General features: G+C 39.8%; 1 protein-coding gene across 1 annotated transcript in view; it reads left to right on the top strand.

Moving 5' to 3' along the window:
• Positions 1-22,244, top strand: part of csgalnact1a (chondroitin sulfate N-acetylgalactosaminyltransferase 1a) — a 38,339-nt gene extending 16,095 nt beyond the window's left edge. Inside the window, exons 3-8 of the mRNA XM_042509546.1 lie at positions 3,021-3,237; positions 5,203-5,304; positions 15,901-16,079; positions 17,413-17,507; positions 17,745-17,826; positions 20,150-22,244. Of these exons, the coding sequence (XP_042365480.1) occupies positions 3,021-3,237; positions 5,203-5,304; positions 15,901-16,079; positions 17,413-17,507; positions 17,745-17,826; positions 20,150-20,445 (971 nt within the window). The 3' untranslated portion in view covers positions 20,446-22,244. The remainder of the gene's footprint in view (positions 1-3,020; positions 3,238-5,202; positions 5,305-15,900; positions 16,080-17,412; positions 17,508-17,744; positions 17,827-20,149) is intronic.
• Positions 22,245-22,414: the final 170 nt, after the last annotated feature.

Genomic DNA, 22,414 nt, shown 5'->3' with positions numbered 1-22,414 from the left:
AATAAGGTAATATTTGTCCCCACCACCTAACTGGAAAAACAGATTAGTACTATATAAATGTAATTTCCTGTCGACAGGGTTGCCGATTTTTTCTACATCTAATCACTATAATCTGCTTTCTTCCTCTATGTCTGAGTTGCTTTGATCTCTTTTTTATACATGAATCCCTGGAAGGTCAGAAAAATGTGAGTGTGTTTGTATACGAGTGAAGCCAGGATATCCTCCTAATTTGTTCTGCTCAGCTCTGATCACAACCTCAGGAAATGAACTCAGATGCTGCTCATTCACAGTGGAGCATCTCTTCAAATGTGGTAGTCTGCTCTGTGTGTATGTGTGTGTGTGTGTGTGTGTGTGTGTGTGTGTGTGCGCTCTGTGAAGGTCACCATGCACAGTGTGTGAGTGGGTAGAGGTTTTAAAGTGAGCAATAGGGGCACCTGGTGCGTAGGAAATGAGCCATAGGTCACTCGCGTATATAGAGCTTGTGTGTGGTCCTGCTTCATCTAAGTGCTTGTTTATGCGACAGTGATTTTAATAGATGTGCATACATTTGCGCATATCTGTGTGTAAACAGCCTCCACTATTCCTCAAGAAGACAGCAGGAGAGTGCAGCTAGCTTTTAATGAAATAGCGACTCCCTTCTGCTCATATTTTTTTTTTGCACTTAATGCCCTTTAATGGACTCGGACATCGATTTTGATCAAATCTTGAACAAGCAGCAATTTATCCAACCTGCAAGCCAGACAAGTGAAAGGCAGTCTAGATGTCCAGACTGACAAAAGCATCTTCGGGGAGCTCTCAGGGCAGCATTGGCAAGCTAGTGAGCTGAAACTGCACACAAACAGAGGAGGTATGCAAAATGAACTCGCCAGCAACTGGGTTCTGTCCTAAAAAGGGACAGAAAAGTATACTGAGACAGAAAGACAGGAACAGGAAGAGGAGGCATTTATTCTAAATTGTTCAGGCTATTTACTATATGAAAGCTTATCGTGTCCTCACAGGAAGCTGGCCAACTTAACAGGAAGGCCTTAATTCAAACTGCTATCAGACTATAAGTGGTTGCTTACAGACACATTTCTGTTCTCTATCTTCGTTTTCTGACTTGCACTTCACTTTCTTCTTTATTTCTATCTGTCTGCTCTTTTTTTGTCATCCAAGCACTCTCTGATGTCTATTTCCAGTGCTGTGTTTTCTTCCTCTTTCTCCCTCCCCGTTTCTCTTCCCTCTGGTCTTACTTCTCACTTTCTGTACTCCATTTCCCATTTTCTCTCCACCCCCACAGACCTCACGTAGGTCCATTTGCAAGTAATAATCCTTGTAATAGCAGAGTAATTGAAAAACAACTTCTCTCTGGAGGAGCAAGTTGACGTAAAGCCTGCAACAAGAAAATTGGTCTGGATGACCAGAATAGCCTCTCACTTTTCTTGTGTGTCATGCATGTGTGTGTTACATGTGTATGCACAGTCACGGCTCTTTGCCCAGCTGCAGAAGAGTGCATGGACAATGTCTCCAGTTGCCTTGAATGACCTCTTCCTCCCCCCACATATACAAACAGTATCAGTCTTTCACGAGCTGATGCTAAAAATGATGTTCCCTGAAAAAAAGATGTTTATTTTGCAGATATTTTTTTAAGATTGGATGTTAAAAAATAACTGGAAAAACACAATCTGTGGCTTTTAGGAACACAGAAATTCTCAGGGGATTTAAACAAAAGCCGCACCCTGGAGAAAAAAAGGATAACAAAATCACTGCGACAAAGAACGACACAGAGGAGCTACGTACATGCACAGAAACTAAAATCTGGCATTATAATTCACTATGGACAAACAAAGATTGTTTTTGCACTGGGTTACACTTACATTTTATCCAGCATTCATACTGTATTCATACTGGTTAATATGTTGGTATGTAAGTGAATGTAAAAGGGACAGTTCACAACAAAATCATCACTACATATTGTTCCTCTTTCCTGTAGTGCTATTCATCAGTTTAGATTGTTTTGGTGCGAGTTGACAGCTGTTGGAGATATCGGTCGTAGAGATGTCTGCTTTCTCTCAAATAAGGAACAAGATGGCAAGTGCCAAAAAAAAACTCATCAACAATGTCTCTTTCTAGAAATCATGAGCCAGTTACTAAAGATAATAAAAAGACCCTGTTGTGAACAGTTTCATGGAATAACAGTTTTCTGGATACCAAACTACACTCACTAACTGTCTCAACATGCAGCAGGAAACATGCATCCACTCATGGACGAGAGGCTTGTGACGGCGCCACATTTTAACATTAATGCTGCCCTTCTCATTAATATAGCTAGCTCAGTGGTGCTAGGAGAGCTAGCAGTAGATGCACGCTTCCTTCTGCAGGGTGACACGGTCGACAGGTGCAGTTCTGTGGAAAGAAAATAGTTCCTACATTAAACTGCTCACAACAGGGTCTGTGGATTATATTGTGTAACTGGGTCATAATTTCTGGAAAAAGTCATTGCTGTTGCGTTTCTCAAATGTATTTTTTGGTGCTTTGAGCACCACAAGCCGAGTGCCAGCTATTTCCTTTATTTTGGAGAGAGGGTAGACACCTCTACAGCTGATATTTCCGATATCTGGCAACTCACACCAAAACAATCTAGACTGATGAGCAGGTAAGAGAAAAATATTATATAGTATTTTTGATTTTGGGGTGAACTGTAACTTTAATATACAATATAATATTTTCCCAAAGTTACTAGAAGTTCAGTTTATCATAGTTGTTTAATTAAAGCTGCAAAATTTAAAGGAATACTTCAGCATTTTGTGAACTGCTCTTACTTGCAGGGCATCAGATGAAAAGATTGATTCCACGCTCAGATATGAGCGTAGCATGAATTTTATCAGAAATAATGGAATAAGCATATTCTTTTAAACATGCTTATATACTCAATGTTGCTAAAATACATTAATACAGCTACTGACTGTCATAAAAACATGCACTGGCTCTGTATCAGTTTGTTTGGTCATGAGTTCATGTCTCTGTGTCTCACTCATCAGGTATCACCCGCACAGAGAAGGACAAAGGGACGCTGTACGAGCTGACCTTCAGAGGGGAGTCGACTAATGAATTCAGACGCCTGGTCCTCTTCCGTCCCTTTGGACCGCTGATGAAGGTGAAAAACGAGAGGGTGGACACTGCCAGCGTTCCGATCAACATCATCGTCCCACTGTCCAAACGCACAGACAAGTTCAAACACTTTATGCACAACTTCAGGTGAGACTCAGTGATTGAAATCTTTTCTCACATATTTGAATTCCTTATCCTGTTTCCAGCAGTTTATTGCAAAGTCACACAAACAAAGTGACATAAACAGAAGCACCACAATGAATTATTCAAGACGGTTTGTTGTGTCACACGTAACTAATTCAGGAAAATGTGATACTCTGTTATTCAAACCCAGTTTCAATTCCCATTTCACATTTTAATTGGGGATCAGGCAGACAGCGACAAGAGGTAGGCGAGATTAGAGGAAAGAAAATTAACATCAGAGAAGCTGTTTTTCTTTTTTCTTTTTTTTTTTTTTTTTAGAACATGTAATTAATATTTTGAAACTGCCAATGCGGCGTTATCAGTTAATTTATTTTGGTGCTGGTGGGCATAAAAAGAATGTAAACAAATCTAAGAGGTTTAAATGATTCAGACGAAAGGATGAACGAAAATCCCAGCTCAGTTTTTATCAGTTACCACATGACCACAGGAAATGTAATTTCATACTTTAATGTACAGATTTAATAAGCATCTCAAATAAACCACATTATAATACAAATAGATCCAGGCTAGTATGTGATCCAAACCATGAAGGATTTTTGATAAAGAAAATCAGCAAAGTGAGCTTGTCTCAGCTCTGCAGTCCATCACCATCAGTTCAGGAAACATCCTCCTTAATGTCTGTGATTTATTGGGCAGCTGCTGCTGCTTATCACAGCTCTTTTTACATGGTAAATCCTGCTTAGTAGCAGTGTTGCAGCCCATTAAAATGCCCCCCTGGGCAGACCAGCAGCAGTTGATATACAGCATGGCAAGAAGTGTACTTACTTGAAAGACTGGGTGAGTCGCTGAGCAAACACTTTACCCTCATCCATATTAAAGGTGTACCAGGAGAAACTGTGTGTGTGTGTTTAGGAGGCGATAACAGTGAGTAACTGCGCATTTATCAAATATTCTTTATTCACAGTTAGAATGGAAAATAGCAGTGTTTATGAGGCCCTGTGATATATTTCCCAAGTGCAAAATATGGAGATAAAATGATGAATTCACACAAACAAGCTGAAAAAAAATGCAGATGGGCACTCTGGTGTTCATAAAGAAAATATAACGTTTTCGTTTCTATTTTGTGGTCCCAGTGACAAAATGAAGAATGCCTCATCAGATCCTAAAAAAAAAGTCTATTTACTTCTAATAATGCCGGCATTTAGAGAGAGCCTTTAACAAAACAGAGTGTATAATGACAGTAAAAACCTCATTATTTATGACTACTCAGTATCCTCTGCTTATAATTAGTCATTTTTAAGCATTTTGTGTTTACCTAGTTGCGTTTTAGGAGACATTTCTCCCCATGTGCTTCTGGGGAGAAACTCTAATGTGTGTGTGCTGTGGCAGACGAGGTGAATTATCTTCAGCATATGCGTGATATATTTGACATTTCTCCATCAAAGTGCCTGCAGGCATCTACCACCTGGTCTCTCTTTCACTCATGTACAATCTCTCCTCTGTGCTTTCATGTAGTGTCAGAATGAGGAGAGTGAGTATCATAGCTGAGAGTGAAGATTGTCTTCATTAGCAATTAAATTGTCTGTTACTTTTTTGATTAAATAATTAATCCTTTAGTTTGGAATTATTGAAACAAGAACAATATTCAAAAGTGTTGTCTTTTCAATGCAGGTTTTGTTCCTACTAACTTAATTTTCAGTGATGTAAAACAGAGAATAGCAGTAAATCATCACATTTTAGAGGCTGAAACTAGCAAATGCTTGATATTTTTTTCTTGGTGAGTGATTCAAGCCATCAATTATCCGAGTTGTTGTTGGACTAATCATTTCAAGACCTCTAAACCAAGGACTTCTTTTTAAAACCCCTCATTTAATCTTCCTTCCTGCTCTGTTTGAGTACACTTTCATCCATAATGTCCCTTCCTGTGCGTGTGTGTGTGTATGTGTGTCTCTCTGTGTGTATGTACAGGGAAGTCTGTGTGCGTCAGGACGGTCGGGTCCATCTGACAGTGGTGTATTTTGGGAAAGAGCAGATGAGCGAAGTCCGCAGCACTCTGGAGAACACATCCAGGTGGGTTGAAAGCACAGCCAAGATCAGATCTTTGAGTCAGAGGGCCAGAATATGGAAGGCAATTTATGTAATGAAAATGAGTGCTGCCGCAGTCGTGCTCTCAGAAGCAGCTGCTGTAAAAACATTTTTTTCCCGCATATAACACTAGAAAGCTCTTCACGTTTTCTAATCTGTCGCTCTCTTATGACACACACACACACACACACACACACACACACTCACACACACTCACACCTCTTGGCTCGGCGTCCTGCCACAGCCAGTCATCTGTCTGATGAATAATGGAGCAGTGTGCCACCCACGCTGAGGAGCTTCGAGCCACCAGCCAACACAGATAAATTACAACATGCCTGTGATCATCCCTCACTCATGCTAAACCTCTCACATGGACCCCTCGACACACACACACACACACACACCTCAGGAGATGATCGCCGGCGGCTGTTCAGAAGTCAGATCCACTGTGGATAGAGCCTCAGATTCCCCGAGGGGGTTGCTATGGTGACGCTTGTCGATTTCCCAGCCCCGAAGGTTTTTGTGTGGCCTTGATACAGTTGGACTATCTAGTATAGTATCACACAGCGTCGCTCTTTGTCCCTCCGTGTGTCTGCCTGCTGCTGTCGCTGAGGGGGGGAAGACTGCAAAGCAAAAAATGCAGTGTTAAACACACTTGAAGTGAAGAAGGAGAAGGCAAAATCAGAAAAGAAGAACACAAACATACAACAAACCCTATTGATTTTAGTGTAGAAGTGAGATTTGGGATGTTTGTAAGAGAAGCACACTGAGTAAAAAACAGTTGGAGCAGGAGTAAGTGGAGGTACAGTCAGCGCTGGATAAAGTGCACTGTCCTGGCAGCGGCTCCGCCTTGAACCCTTTTAGGCTTTTCGTATTCTTCTCACTGCCGAACAATTCATTCATCAGTTATACTGCAGCTTACCTAGGCGTGAATCGATGGCTGTAATCAACCCTGTACTCCTACTTTTCTTTTATCTTGCTCCAAGACTGTGGTTGAAATGAATAGGAGTCATTTCTGTTAGATAACCTGTGGTTCCATTATCCAGCACACACACACACACACATATATACAGTACAGCCACAGATACAATCACAAACTGCATATAGGCTCACAGAGGAAGATGCATGTGTGCACGGGCATTTGGACTGTAACTCAGGGTTACTGTCTTTACTGCGTAATGTATGAAAAAATACAGGTCCCGTGTGTGAGGTTTATATCCCCATAAACCTCACACACGGGACCTGTATTTTTTAGTGTCATCTAGCGATGTAATGTATGTAATGTAGCGATGTAGTGTAGTAAGTACACTGATTTCAACCAGCTGAAACTTCTCCTGGTTGGAATTCCTTTAGTGATCAGCAGGTTTTTACAAGGCAGCAAATTTTCCACAAAAGTCTCTTCTCCTCCCTAATTAAAACTAAGAATAACGCAGTTTTGCGTTATAAATTAGTGTTTCTCTGAATCTTTTTGGCATATCAGCAATGGGCAGCTAGCCCAGCACCTGGTAATGTGTGCTCAATATTTTTCGTCTGATAACTTAAGATCCAGATGTTCAAGAGGTTTTTACCGGGAGCTAAATTATCTGCAGATGACAGATGTCTCTTCCTTTCCAAAACAAACAGATCCGCTGATTTAAACCAGCAAATACACAGAATAAAGCAGTTTCATGTTTTAAAAGTATTATTTTTTATACTGCTTGTCATAGAGGGGCTCCTAACTATGATGGCTGACACGAAACCATAAATGGCCCTATCTAGAACCAGTGTTTTTGCGTGTCCCGAGCTACTGTACGAACATAACGGTGCAACATGTCGATATCCATAGACGAGGACCTGCTCCATATGTAGATATAAAAAGCTCATTGAAAAATAACGAAAACACAAATATTCCTATTTTCAGGTGATTATAAACTGAGGAAAACACGCTTCTTTTATTATTTTCTGTTTCTGCTAATATATCCCCCTAAATCCTACACACTGGACCTTTAAATATATACATTGTTTATTATAAGTGTCTGACATGGTCAGACAAAAATTACAAACAAACTAGTTATTTTCTGCTAAAACCTGGCTTTGAGCTAATGCCAGCATTACATAATGGCGGTTGTAACATGTTTTGCAAGAACAATTTTCACCACGTTTGCTGTCTCAGTTAAACATGTTAGCTTGCCAACACTGATTAGCCCTAAATACAGAGGCTGATGGGAATCTCATTAGTTGTGTATTGTCATAAATGAAAGTTTTAGACATATTTGGCCTGTCGAACGGTAGAGCAGCGATGCTCAACTTACAGCACAAGGGCAAAATCTGGCCCCCCAACCATTTTCTTATTCACAGTGAATATAAATTGATGCAAACTAGGCTTCTTTTTTTTGTTACTTTAAATGTAAATAAGGTGCCAGAGTGCATAAAGAGGAATCAAAATAGAGCTCATTTATCAAACAACGTGCCAGGGGAAAATCCCCTGGACAGCTTGACAGTGGTATGGTCTAAGCCACGAATTTTCCTCAATTCCTAGAAACACCACTACGTACACCTGAACTGGGCAGAGCTGCTGTGACCTGCCCCTGGCCTCCTGTCATTGTGCAAAAGCAGCCTCCAAGCAACGCAAGAGCTGTGATATGTAGAGAAAAAGTCAGGGGATCACAAAGTCGTTAAGATTCAGAGCAAAACACAAACCAATCTCTGTGTTTGCAAAGTTGTATTGAACAAAAATCAGGTGATTTTACTTAATAACTTAATCAACTATCACAGTGGTCTTTTATCAACCAACTAATCTGTTACACTAATCGACTCAGCAACAGGGCACGCTTGCATGCAAATACTAACAGATGCTTATTTTATCCAAGGATAACTCTAATTAAACTTTAATTAACCCTATAAATCAAGAACAGATCCTACAAAAAAGAGTTGAAAACGTCCTCACTTTGAAGGGTCTAAAACTCCAATTGGTTCACACAAACATATCGTTCAAGTGCACACACACACCTCCACTCACAAACAAGTCAATATCTGTTCCCAGCAGTGATGGCATCATTAGTGGCTGATCTGATTCTACACTGCCCATCCTATAAATGGAATTCACCTCGAGAAAGTGGTTTGATTTGCGTCTGCTCCCAAACAACCTCCAGCTATTTGTCCTTTTTTTTCCTTTATCACATGCAGTCACACTCTCTGCTTTTTAGTAGCACAGCGTCCCTGCTGAAATCCTTTCAATAGAGCATTTGTACGACTATCAGCAGCCAATGTGAACTACCTGAGGCACATTTCTAACAAGTCTAACGAGATCTAAACTGTCCCGGATCTCAGGCAGCTTTGTAACCCCGATCAACACCTCTTCAAGGATTAAATGAGGGCAAAAAAATGCATGGGTTTTCATTTGCAGGTGCTAATTGTTTGCAGGTGTTTATATCAAAGTCCAAACCAGTCTGACTATAATAAAAACTAAAACAGCCAAAGCAGAGTATGGGAGATAGAAAAGCAATGCTCCAGCAAAATCAGAGCCTCCGTTTTCAAGCATTCTGCCTGACACAGGGGATATCGTTTAAAATAGATAGGATCAGCTACTGAACTTTCAAGTATATCGCTTACACATCCATACTTCAAAGCCTGAACTCAGGCTCAAACCATCAGGGGGAATGTACGTTTCTGAGCCTTACATGCTCAAGAATAATGATTGAGAAGAACGTGAGATAAAGAGGGGGAGAGATACCGCTGAGAAATTGTGTGTAACGGAGGGAGAAGTGAGTGATCTGTTTTAAAGAGATACCGCTCGATACGTATGAGTAAGTGTTTCAGAGGCAGAGCAGAGACGGGAAAAAACAGTGAGAAAGGAAGTTGCAGGAGAGGTGTAAAGATACGATGCGAGGTGGGGGGAAAAAAAAAATCCGAGGATGGGAGAAGAGCATCAACAAGGATATCAAAGGAAGTGGTATGTTAAGATGAAAGAGAAAGATCAGAAATTTGGGCAGACAAAGAAACGAAGGATGAGATCAATCTGTCACTCTTTCAGGTTTTACCTCAGCCTGTGACAGCCTCTCAGACAAGCCTTTCATGTTACTATGGCATTTTGTTAAGTTCACAGACAGGTCGACAACACTGTGAAGGGCCCCTGACAGCTGAGGAATTGAAAGGATAATGTCCAGCAGACGGAGATTGAGAGATTATGAGAGGATGAAATGATAAACAAATCACGGAGCAGTTTTGAAAGCTGTCCAATATTCATTTTAAAGAGACTCTTAACTGATCGTCTGTACCCATTCTGCAAATTACTCACCGTTGATAACTCGTGTAGCTGTCTTGCCTGAGGGCTCAGACTGAGAGTGATCACAACAAGTCTACATTTTTTATAGCTTGCACTTACCTCTCCATTACATGCAGAGACTGCTGATTCCCCAGCTCACTGTAAAGCACAAGCTTCTTTTTTTTCTCTTATTCTGCCCACTGAGGATACACCAGCCTCCCTGCTCTGTAAACAGCAGACAGGTGACAGACAAACAGAGGAAATTTGTTGTTTATAATTTATTGCTGCCATTTAAAAAAAAAATCCCAGGTAGAGAGGAGCTACCAAGAGAGCACATCAAAGAATGCAGGAAAACATGGCGAAGGAGGTGAAAGCAGTTTACCTTCTTCACTTGAAATGTATTTATGGGGCGACAAGACTTGACTTGACTGAAGATGTACATGCGATTACACTTGCATGAACATTTTTAACTACTACGCAGTATGTCATAAAATGACAACATAAAAGAAATGCAGTGGTGTTTCGGTGAGTTTAGTCTTGAGCTAAATGCAAACCTTGCATGCTAACACATTCACAATGACATTGCTGACGTCCTGCTGTTAAACTGATGCGGTGTTTACTAATACGGAACGTGACGTCACAAGATCGCTGCCATCTTTGTTTGAAGCGAAGGTGGTCTGTAAAATTCAAAATCGTGCTTTTCTCGTCTTTTCTGCTTAATTTCACAACCTTGAATAACATTTTGATTGAAGAATATTGAGGCCAACATGGTGTTTAATTATTTTGAAGCCCTTTCTGGGGATCTAAGGAATGATATTTAAGTTTGGCCTTGAATCATGCCTTAGGTAATGTACTGCAGCCAATGCACTTACTTAAAAAAATTATCAGTTAGTTCGGATAGTAAGGATAAGTAAAGTACTTAAATTGGCCAATTCTGGGCCTGTAAAGACTGCCAAAATGCAAGACCAAACACTCAGCGACACACAATTATACAATTACAGTATGACTCATTAGTCTAGTCTAGTCTCATTATTCTCACCTGTAATGAAATGCATACAGCAGACATGAATGTGATTTGACGTGGGGGACCAAGAGCTCTTTTGGTTGGCACTACCGTGAGCCATGTTGATCTGCCAGTCCATTTTTCCTATATGATTCCTCAACTGGTAGTTACGATGTAAGACTGGATACTTTGATTTGTCTACTCTTCTCAGTCGTACAGCAGTCACCCAGCACATTGGTGTGTGGGTGTCACAAAGAAAACATTTTTTTGATAGGACAGCTATAGCGTGAAAGGGAGAGAGAGAGGGGATGACAAGCAGCAAAGGGCCGAAGCCAGAATAGAATCTGCAGCCGCTACGGCAAGGGCATAGCTTTTGTATATGGGACGCCCGCTCTACCATGAAAACAAAGAAAAAATCTTAATGCTGTAACTTTTTGAGCAGTTTTCTACACTGCAACAAACTGTACTGGAAGTGACCCTACCTCCACATGGACACATTTAGAGCAGAAGAGAGGTGTGCTAATCCCTGAGAGTTGTTGAGATATCTCTGTCTGGACCAAAGTGGTGGACCGCCTAACTGGCATACAGTGCCATCACCAGAGCAATGCAACAAGCATGGCTAAAATGCAAGAGTTCTTCACTGGTATCTTAAAAACGTGTTTAGTTTAGTGTAGCTCTGTGTAGTTAGGTTTATGGTTGAATTGTAGAAGTACCACTGTCTTTGGAGTTTGCAGCAAAAAGCCAATTTGCAACACCTGCTCAGAAAATGTGTTTAGACTGAAGATATTAATTACATTAGTTGTATTAGTGTTTGTGTCCAGGGACTACAGATGGAAATTAGCTCAGAGCTAAATCAGCCACAATGCAACTCTTCTCCTCATGTCAGATTAATGTTGTTATATATGGTCCCTAACAAATGCTGAAATAAACTAATCTAATATGGCCACATATAGAAGCTCACAGCACACACATTCAGTAAACACCATGTTTGCAGTCAGTCCTTGAGCTATAATCACACACACGCAATACATGCAATAGTTACACAGAGGCACAGATTCACAGAGAAGAGAAAATCTGGTCTCTGTCTCCTGTCCTGAGCCGAACTAACAGGATCAGGACTGCTGCTGAGAAACAACATGACAGCTCTTAACAGGCTTCTCACTCTGACACAATTTCAACAATTTAGCCCCTTCGAGGTACCAGCCACCACGCCCACAGTAAACAAATTGACTATTTTAGGCCAGATTGAGGTGCTGTGGGGGAAGAGGGAAGAAAAAGAGCATATTATGAAAAGGAGTTTCAAAAATAAGGATGTTGTAGGATTTAAGTGAACTTCATTCGACATACGATAGCTGTGCCTTTGTTCATTGTCTTGGGCTTACATTTTAGAGACTCTGTAAATGGGTAGGTGGACACACGAATGTTGAAGAATTGTTACTAATATTATAAGTCTAATGAGATATAACAGAATCCACCTACAATTTACATGATTAAATATCTTGTTTGATTAATTCATTCAAAAAACAAAATGTAAAAACAACTTCAGCTGGTATTTTTACCTTTTCACGGGGCCAAGCTAGCTGTTAGTCTTTAATCAGCAGGAGCAGCATAAATCAGCATATCACAGCCCCACATCCTCTGTATCTGTATATTTGAGGAACATTGGCTTTCAAGACAGATTTACATCAGTTTAGTTTACCTCCAAAGTGAAATCAATTAGGCTAGATGCTAATGTCACAGCGACATTCAAAGTGACACAAACATGTAAATGTTCTCTCTGAGAGGTGCCAAAATATAAAACAAGGCTCCAATGAGACCAGAAATCTGTTTTAAATGAATAGTTTGACGTTTGGGGATCAATACCACCTGGGTGTCTGTAAATATGAAGCTACAGTTAGCAGTTGCTTAGCAGCTGCTGATATCGCCTATGGCAAGCACCTTGACTGGGCCTTGGTGTATGTGTGCCCAGGGGCCCATTTTCTCATAATCCACCCATGGCTATGGCTTTGTTTTAAGCGTCTAAGTGGCCTATGGCACTATCAACTTTCTTATATAACTCTTGTAAATAAAGCAATAAGAGTAGTAATTATCAAACTATCCATTTAAAACAAGGTAGGACATTATTTTGCTGATACAAAACATTATAAAATCCATATTTTATCACATTTGTGTTAGGAAATAAGCAGTGTATTTTAGCCAGTGAGATGCTGTTCTTGAAAGTTTTCTCTTCATCTTTGACAAATGAGCTTCCCGCCCTGTTAAAATTGAGACTGAATCAACATGTGAATGAAACTACTATTGCATCAACATTGTTTGAGACAAACAGAGCTATTGTGCTCCGTCTTAGCCATCTGTGGACAGTTGAGTGCCAGCGGGTGGGTCAGCCTCTCCTGGGACTCTGTTTAGACTGCGAAACAAATCGACTCTGTTTGGTTTCATAAACTATAGACAGACGTGGAGAATAGACTGCAGACGTATTGTCTGACAGCACATAAATACACATAGACAGGTATATAAGGACATCTTGTAATTGCTCCTGATGTTTTACATAAAGTTGTTATTCTGACTGACAAATAAGGCACTCATAGGTGGCATCCTGTTCATGTGTCTCTGCTCTGACCAGGATTAAAATGTATTATTGTGTCTTATTCATGAGAGAAGCTGAAAGGACAGGAGCGAGACAAAAGCATACACATGAATAAATATGCTGATACACAATATTCACACAGATGTCCACACACACACAGCCGTCAGATGGAAATGTGGGAAACATGATTCACGCTGCCTCTGGCAAAAACAAACAGACCATGTTTCCTTTGGTCATCCCGGTTTCCTCTGACAAAGCTGTGCATGTCTACCTGCTTTCTCTCGTGTTATATCACCCAACATCACATGAACAACGAAGGTGGTTAGATCCTGTTTGTTCTGCTTTGGACAGAGATGTGTGAACCAGTTTTTCCTCAGTAATCTCTGTATCTGAAGTCAATACGAAGTGTGCGTTTCGGTCTGTGTATGCATGAGTAAAGGATTAGTCACCAGCAGTGTGAATTGTTATGGTTAAGGGAGAAAAAAAGCCACAGCTGTATGCATCTGGATCCAGCTGTTTCTCTTTACTCTCACCACATCCTTAGAAAACTTCAAGGCAGTGATGGAGGAAGCTTCGTTGTCTCGTGCAATTACAGTTACAGTTAAAACTTGTTCGTATCATGATGAGAACGCGGGAGAAAAGAACATGAGCTGAGAACAAGAATCGCGGGAGTTAAAAGACGTCCACAAGAAGTTGTGCTGATGTGAACTTTGTGAGGTCTTCATGTTTTAATATTTGGGAAGAAAATATTAATGGCAGAAAATGAAGCATTACTGGAGCCAAATCAACCCACAGGGAAGCCCAGGGCACAACTATGCTGTGGGCCCCTGTTGGCTCTTGGGTTTCACACAGTCTGTTGCATTAACCTACTCATCAGATCCAGTGTGTATGGCAGCTTCATCATATTTTGTCCCAGAGTCCATAAAAAAAACAACTCAGTGCTCATATTCTGTAAAGCTATTCAGCCCCATGTTTCATATGCTGTCTGAAGTTTGTCTAGTTTGATTAACACTAATTTATTTAGGAATAGAGTGACTCAGGATTGAATCGTAAAACCAAGGAGCAGTTTCTGTGCAGTTTCTGGGCAATCATCCAAAAAGGGGGCATGTGCTGTACCCCTCATTTTAGACAGTGACTTCTCTTTCCACCCCCCTTGCCTAAAACCTGGAAATGAGTTTAAGTATTAGTACTCGCAGTTCCCTTGTCTCAAAGTCATTGGGTTTTTTAAATTGGTTTTTGGTTAGAAGCCTGAAACAAGGTCTTTGGTTAAAACAAGCTTAAGACTTAAAATTTGTCAGTAAATACCCTACTGGTGAACCTTGAAGTTTTTATGTATTATGTAAAAAGGCGGTTGCTAGAAGTGGCTAAATAAGACTACAGAACATCATCATTATAGGCACCACGTGAGCCACAGTACCAGCTGCAGTATCTTAAAGAAGAAGGTAGAAGTGTAGATTGATTAGTCATTTTTTAAACAACATTATGCAACATTCAGAGCATACTGACGATTCAGAGTCAGAGTCAGAGTCGGGATTGTCTGCACAAGGCTATCAACATGGAGATGGCTGAGCTGGCAGCTAAAAGTGCAAACTCAATCAACAGCGACAACAACAGCAACAGTGCTAACAGAACTAACATTGTTACCTGTGGAGAAACCCGAACATGGGTGCTGTGCATCTGTGAGCACTTTGTGTTACAGTTCATTTGTATGAAAAGTGCTATACAAGTAAAGTCTGATTGATTGATTAATTGTGATAACATGAGCTAGCCAGTGGGCTACATTCACTAACAAGCATGAGCGGCCGGACCGGCTACCACATCATTGGACAGAGAAGTTCAGATTAAAACACACACAAAGGCAGTACGACTTCATTCTCTGCTTAGAACGTCAATACTTCACTATACCTTTACCTCGCAAATAGTTACTTGATGCTGTGTTAAAGCTCCGAATGTTTCACAGCTCCTTTAAGGCCTGCAAAATTACAATTAACATTATATTGTACTTTAGTGGTGCATATTCCATAACAACCAAACTCAGAAATGAATATATTACTGGCTGCAGATTGGACAAAGGAAGATTTCACAGCTTAGATGCACAATGGGCTTGGTGGCTTTAGAGACTGCATGTTGATTATTTGTATAACTTCAGTTTCTGAACAGATTTATAATCAATTCACGTCTTACTTCTGCTTTCCTGCTCTCTCTCTCTCTCTCGCTCTCTCTCTCTCGTTCTCGCTCAATAAAACAATAAATGAGGAAATCACAACACAATAAAAGGAAAATTAAATCAATTAAAACAAAATTAGATAATTAAACTGTAAAAAATGGAGTAATAAGCTTATCCAAATTCATTGCAATCAATCAAGAGCACAGGAAAACTTTAGATGTTTTAATTTCAATTTGATACAGACATAACTTATTAATAAATGCAATGAATACATAAGAAGGTCTGATGTTTCTGCCAACACTCATAAGTGAGAAATATTGCAAATCAGGGTAAAAAATGGGAAGAATCTGTCTTATAAAATGTGAAAATGTCTATTATTCTTTATGAAATCCTGCAGTCGTATATTCTCTTTACAGTTGTGCTACATTAGCAGTTTCACAAAGAAGACTTCGAACAAGCTCATTTTAATATGAATAAACTTGAAAAAAAATCTATATTCATGTATTGATATTTTCATTCTGTGGGTGTTTCTGTGAGAAAATTGACTTCTGGTTTCTTTGTCTCTCTCTTTCTCTCTGCAGGGAAGTTAATTTTAAGAACTACACTCTAATGCAGCTGGATGAGGAGTTCTCTCGGGGACGGGGTCTAGACGTCGGGGCCCGAGCCTGGAAGGGAGGCAACGTGCTGCTTTTCTTCTGTGACGTAGACATCTACTTCACCGCTGACTTCCTCAACACCTGCCGACTCAACACGCAGCCCGGTGTGACATACTTTCACCTTTTTAACATATAAAAGATCAACGTTATTAACATGAGAGATATCAGCAATGCATTTATGACGAGTCAAACTGTTTCACTCCAGAATCTCCAAAGACATTACTGTGCATGTTTAAGGAAATATCTCAGGATTAATCATTCCGAGAAGGCAATATGTATTCGTAGATATATTATTATATATTAAAGATAAAGGATATCCAAAATTGTAGATATAATTATGACAAGAAATAACTTCTTGATATCTACACTGTAGTTTTTAATGGTCCAGTGCGTAGGATTCAGGGGGATATATGGGCAGAAATGGGATAGAATATAATAAATATATTTTCTTTAGTTTATAATCACCTGAAAATAAGAGTAATTGTGGGGTTTTTTTTACCTTAGATTAAGCCGTTTATATCTACATATGGAGCAGCTCATTGTCGATTGAGTCCGCCATGTTGCACCACCGTGTCTTTACAGTAGACCAGAATAGACACTGGCTCTTTTTAGGGCTGTTTGCGTTCTTGTGAGTCCCTGAGTGCAGTCCCTCTTTGACAAGCAGCTTCGGAAAAGCGCTATTTTTTAACATGACACTGCTTTGTTTGGTGTTTTTACCAGTTTTTTACCAGGTCGGTTTGTTTTCGAGAGAAAGAAACCACTGTGGCTAATTTGGATCGGAAAATCGGAAAAATGGTGAGAAATGGTGACACATTAGCACGGACTAAGCTAGTGGCCCGTCTTCAATGTGCTAAACATTACTGACAAAACATTGACTTGTAGTGTGAACCTGATTTACTCGGTGATTTTAACGGTTTAAATCATCGGGTCTGTTTGTTATGGAGAGGAAAACACCTCTGTAGATAATTCAACTCCTGGTAAAAAAGGGAATTCTAACTGGGAGTTCACGCTTTGCACAAGGGAGATGTTTCAGCTGGTTGCAATCTGCGGTCCTCGCCATTGGATGGATTAGATGGCACTAAGTCCTACACACTGCTACTTTAACAACTCATTGATTCACTCTTACTAATCAGAATGTAATTAGAGTTAAAATGTAATTACAGATGCCTTAAGTGAACGTTTTATGGATATCTTAAAAGTACTTGCGACTGGACGAAATCTGTCTGGACATATCATATCTTTACTAGCCAGGATGCAATGGCAGATATCTTAATTGTAATTACAAGTGGTTAAACTGTTATGACTAGTCTCTAATTTCTCAGTGTAATTAGAAATGGTCAAGTGAAATGTATAAATATTTAAAGTGCTTTCCCTACAATTCTCATTAAATCACTGTGTTTTTATCTGACATTGCTTTGCTGTCTCGCTCCCTCTCAGGTAAAAAGGTGTTCTACCCGGTGTTATTCAGCCAGTACAACCCCACTCTGATCTACGGAAGTCCTGAACACGTCCCACCTGTGGAGCAGCAGCTGGTAACACACACACCAATCAGACCTACCCGCTCCCTTTTCTTCTTCAAACACTCTCCAAGACACTTGTAGAAAACATTATATTCAGTTGCCGTGCTAAATTGCTGTGAAAATATTTCTCCTCTCCAGCTGTTAAAAATCGACAGAAGCATGCTCCTGTTGATGTGCCTCCAGAGTGTGTTGAGCTGATATATTTTTGTTCATAAGCTCCCTAAGACTTGCTGTTCTTTTCTCCTGCAGGTTATCAAGAAAGACACGGGTTTCTGGAGGGACTTTGGTTTCGGCATGACCTGCCAATACAGGTCCGACTTCATCAACATAGGTAAATATTTGCACTGCAGTCGTAACCATCAAAACATTTTAGCAATGCAGGAATTGATAAACAGTTGCTCTTGGGGCTTGATTATCTGAGCAGAGGCGTTACTTAATGCGGGGTAAAAATGGGCTTCCTGGATGACTTGATGCTATGCTAATGGTGGCATAGCTTAATGGATATGAAAAACGCCAGAACCCAAATGGTTCAATATTACATTACTTTTCTTAACTGGGAGGAGATTTGATTATATTACTCTGCATGAAACAGCTCTCAGCAGCAGCAGAAGCATAGATTAGCATATTTCACAGCCCCCATGTCCTCTCCATCTGTGTACTAGTTGAGCAATATTGGCTCTCAAGACACATTTACATCAATTTAGTTTCCCTCCAAAGTGACATCACTTAAAGGCTACAGCGAAACTCAAAGTGGTTTATTGTTTAGGGCCAAGGCACACACGCCAGCATGAAAATGCTCTCACTTAACTGAGCCGAAATGTTAAACAAGCTGCAGGAAGGACAAAAACTCTGATTGAAAGGAGTAGTCTGGGGATATATGTATTCACTTATGTGCCAAGAGTCATTTGCAAGTACATGCTTTTATGTATGTTCATATTTATACATATGTATGTCATATAGAGTTGCAACCATTAATGGATTAATTGCCAACTATTAAAGCTCCAATGTGTAGGATTTAAGGACATTTTTGCAGAAATGGGCGCAGACAGTTTTCATTTGTCAATAATCACATAAACACAGAGAAGCATGTTTTTGTTACCATGGAATGAGCTGTTTATATCCACATATGGAGCGGGTCCTCTCCAACAGAGTCCGCCATGTTGTTTCTACAATAGCCTAGACTGGATAAACCAAAATACTGTCTCTAGATAGGTCAGTTTGTGTTTTGTGTTGGCCACTGACCTCCAACACACTTTGCACATGGAAGAAGTTTCAGTTGATCGCAATCTGCAACCTCACCACTCGATGCCACTAAATCCTACACATTAGACCTTTAACCACCAACTAATTTGATCTTTTTTTTAAGAAAAATAAAATTAAAAATTCTCTGATGACAGCTTCTTAAATGTGAATATTTTGTGGTTCTTTACTATTTTATGAGAGTAAACTGAATATCTCTATCTATAAGTTTTTGAAAGTATGCATAAGCCTTTACATTTTTACATTTTATACACCAAACCACATTGATTGATAGAGAAAATGATTGGCAGATTCGATGAAAATAATCGCCCTACTTCAACTTTATATTTACCAAATCACATGAAATTGGTACAGTAAATATATAAGCCAAGCTAAGCTAAGCTATCCAGCTTCTGACTGCAGCTTCATATTTCAAAGTATTCTCATGCAGCAGTATGATATCCTACAGAAATGCACACAACGGTTTGTATGATATCCTATGAATTAGCACCTGTCTATGTCTAAGTTGTGGAGGTTAGATTTAGGAAGAGAAACAGGATGAGGATGTAACTTAAAATGACTTAAAGCTCACACTGTTCTGAACACCGCTCTCATGGGGAAACTCCTGTGGTCTGTGACCCATCCACTAACCTGACCCGCCTCCTAACGACCGCTTCCTTCTTCACTCCTGTCAGTGCACTGATGACATGACTGCAGCCCTCCAAAATATTTCTATTTAATTTGCACAAATTACTGGGTCGTCATTACATGAGATTTCAGTGAATTTTAGTGCATTACTTTTCATAGCAAAACATACGAATTATGCATGAGAACAGCCTGCACATTTACCATACAGGCATATCAATGTTCATTGAAAATCATAATTGAGTTGTGCTGTTTTTTGTTCTTCGGAAATTATGATGCAATATGTTATTTAGGCCACGAGTGCATAAACAAATGAACAATTCATCTGTTGGGTTCAAATTCCTGTCTTATCTGTGTTTAGCCCTGAAGCATGAGTGTGAAAATGGAGACAGAGACAGACAGAATAATCAAAATAAAACTGCAGAGAGACACAAAGTGTGAGCATAAGCAGACACCCATGGTTCAGGCGTTTAAAGATGCAGGTTTAAACATGCCTCGTCGAGGACTGTTTTGCAGCATCGGTCCAGAATGTCCTCTCCGCCCCCTCATGAAACAACAAACCAGGCAGAGGGGAGGGAAGACTGATTATGATCACATCCTGTAAACCCTAATCAGGATTCACAATCAGCTGCAGTGAACAGAGCACCAGAGACTGAAGTTACTCAGAAAAGTTTGCATATCAAAAAGCTTATCATTTTCCACAATACCACATCCTATGATAGTACAATTAAGTTGCGTTTTATAATGCATTTAACGTCTCTCATCTCCAGGAGGTTTTGACATCGACATCAAAGGCTGGGGCGGCGAAGATGTCCACCTGTACAGGAAGTACCTCCATAGCAATCTCCTAGTGGTCCGAGCACCGTCACGAGGCTTGTTTCACCTGTGGCACGAGAAACACTGTGCTGACGAGCTCCCTCCAGACCAGTACCGCATGTGCATGCAGTCTAAGGCCATGAACGAGGCGTCACATGGCCAGCTGGGGATGCTGTTCTTCAGGCACGAGATTGAAGCTCACCTCCGCAAACAGAAACAGCAGCAGAACTCGAACCCCAAGAAGACATGAGGAGTTGAATTATTGTCACTGCAAAGACTGCAATCAGCTGAAATAATGCCGATGAATTCGACTGAGCTAAACCACATCCGATAATAGAGGAAAAGTTCAACACTTTTTGGAAAATACGCTCATTGGATTTCTTGCTGAGAGTCTGATGAGTAGACTGAAACCACTTTCAGATATAACACCTGTGCCACACTGCCTGTGAGAGCAGCGCTGCTGAGGCGTGGCTCGATTGCTGCTCAGCTGTGGCACATCTAGAGATTCGGAGTCTCGCCAATTTTTACTGCATGACGGCAAAAATAGACAGTAAAAATGGTGTTTTGATAATTATGTTGACATTATAGGACCTTTCACCTCAAAGTTTCAATGTCTATATCTGTCACAGACACTGAGAAATACAAATATATTTTGTTGTTGACAGTGCAGAATCAGCTTTTTATACCACAAGCGTGCGAGCTGCAGCATTTCAGCAAGGTAGCCATCATGCGCTGCTCACGCATACAGTGTGGCCCAGGCATAAGAGTGAGACCGTTCCTCTTGTTGACTCTGCAAGAAAATAATAGGCATATTTCTCAAAAAGGCGAACTTTTCCTTTAATGAAAAATGTGAAGACTTTTTACTCATCGAGGACTCCGAGCACTTTGTTGCTCTTTAAAGGAAACCATGATATAAAGATGAATAAAGAACTGACTTGAGGAATTCATCGATACAAGTGGATCGGACTTTTCGTTGGACATTAATCAACAGATCTCCCGTCTGAAACATGTATCTGTACATTTAATATAATGTCCATATGTATTTAACTGCAGAAAGGCCTTTCAGAACGAAAACACAGCACCTTTGTTTGAGCTCTACAGTGTCTCTAAACCAAGTGCCCTCTGTGAATAAACCCTAAACAGTCTCTTCAGAGTGAGAACTGAACACGTGTATTTTTATGTTTAGGGAAACAGAGCCACCTAGTGGACTGAAAGTGAGCAACATGTCAGTGCATAAACAATGAAGGATTCTTTTAAAGCCTGGAATGACCTTGTAAAACATTATTTTTGATAAATTATTCATTCCTATAATTTATGTTTGTTATTATTTTGTAAATGCCACCATGTATAAGGATTATAATTGCAAATGCAGTTATTGCCTGGACAGTATTACGTGTGAGTTGTTCTTCTCAATAATGAACGGTGCTGAGACAAAGAAAAACAAACAAAATTTGTTTTTTCCTAGTAAGCCTTCTGAGACAGATGTATTTATGCCCAAATAAAGATAATTTTATTTTGAGATTGTTTAAAGGACAAAACATAATGTAGACTTATTTGTGTTTTGTTGTTGTTGTTTTTTTTTTTTTTGTCACAATATTAATTTGTTGATACATAATGGATGAACAAAGGAAAGGACTCTTGACTGACAGTAACACTGTTTTCCTGACTTTGACGATGACTTACTGTTACAAGTCAGAATTAGATGTACGGATCTAATATTTTTGCTTAAATCGATCAAATGATATTACATGTATCACTGAGCAGTCACCGAAACTGGAGTCGTTGTAGGTGTAGATATATTAGTGCCTCATTGGTCACTTTACATTATTTTTAATGTAATCCCCCATAAATACAGCTACAGCACTTCAATCAAAACAAGCTGTATTCTTGGTGGATGACCAAATATGTGAAAAGAGGCACTTTTTAAATCATGTTTTTTATTGTTAGCCATTAAAACATTCCTTGTATATAAAAAAACATTGAATGACTGAATGACGTTATTTTTCCACTTCATGTAAATGAGTTGAATTAAACATATTTGTGCATTGAGTATGTTTCATTGTGATATTTGCTTATGCCATCTGCTGTCATTATCTAGTCTTATCCAGCTTTAAGGTGGAATATAATACAAAGATATGAGAGAATGTTAAAATTATTACTTTTATTCTTGGAAAGCCCATTGCTGTAAGAGAAAAATGTCATTAACTGATTAACTGGCC

The sequence above is a fragment of the Plectropomus leopardus genome, chromosome 20 (genome assembly GCF_008729295.1).
Source record: "Plectropomus leopardus isolate mb chromosome 20, YSFRI_Pleo_2.0, whole genome shotgun sequence".
NCBI lineage: Eukaryota > Metazoa > Chordata > Actinopteri > Perciformes > Serranidae > Plectropomus > Plectropomus leopardus.
Note: the sequence above shows the minus strand (reverse complement) of the source record. Positions and strands in the feature narration are given on the sequence as shown.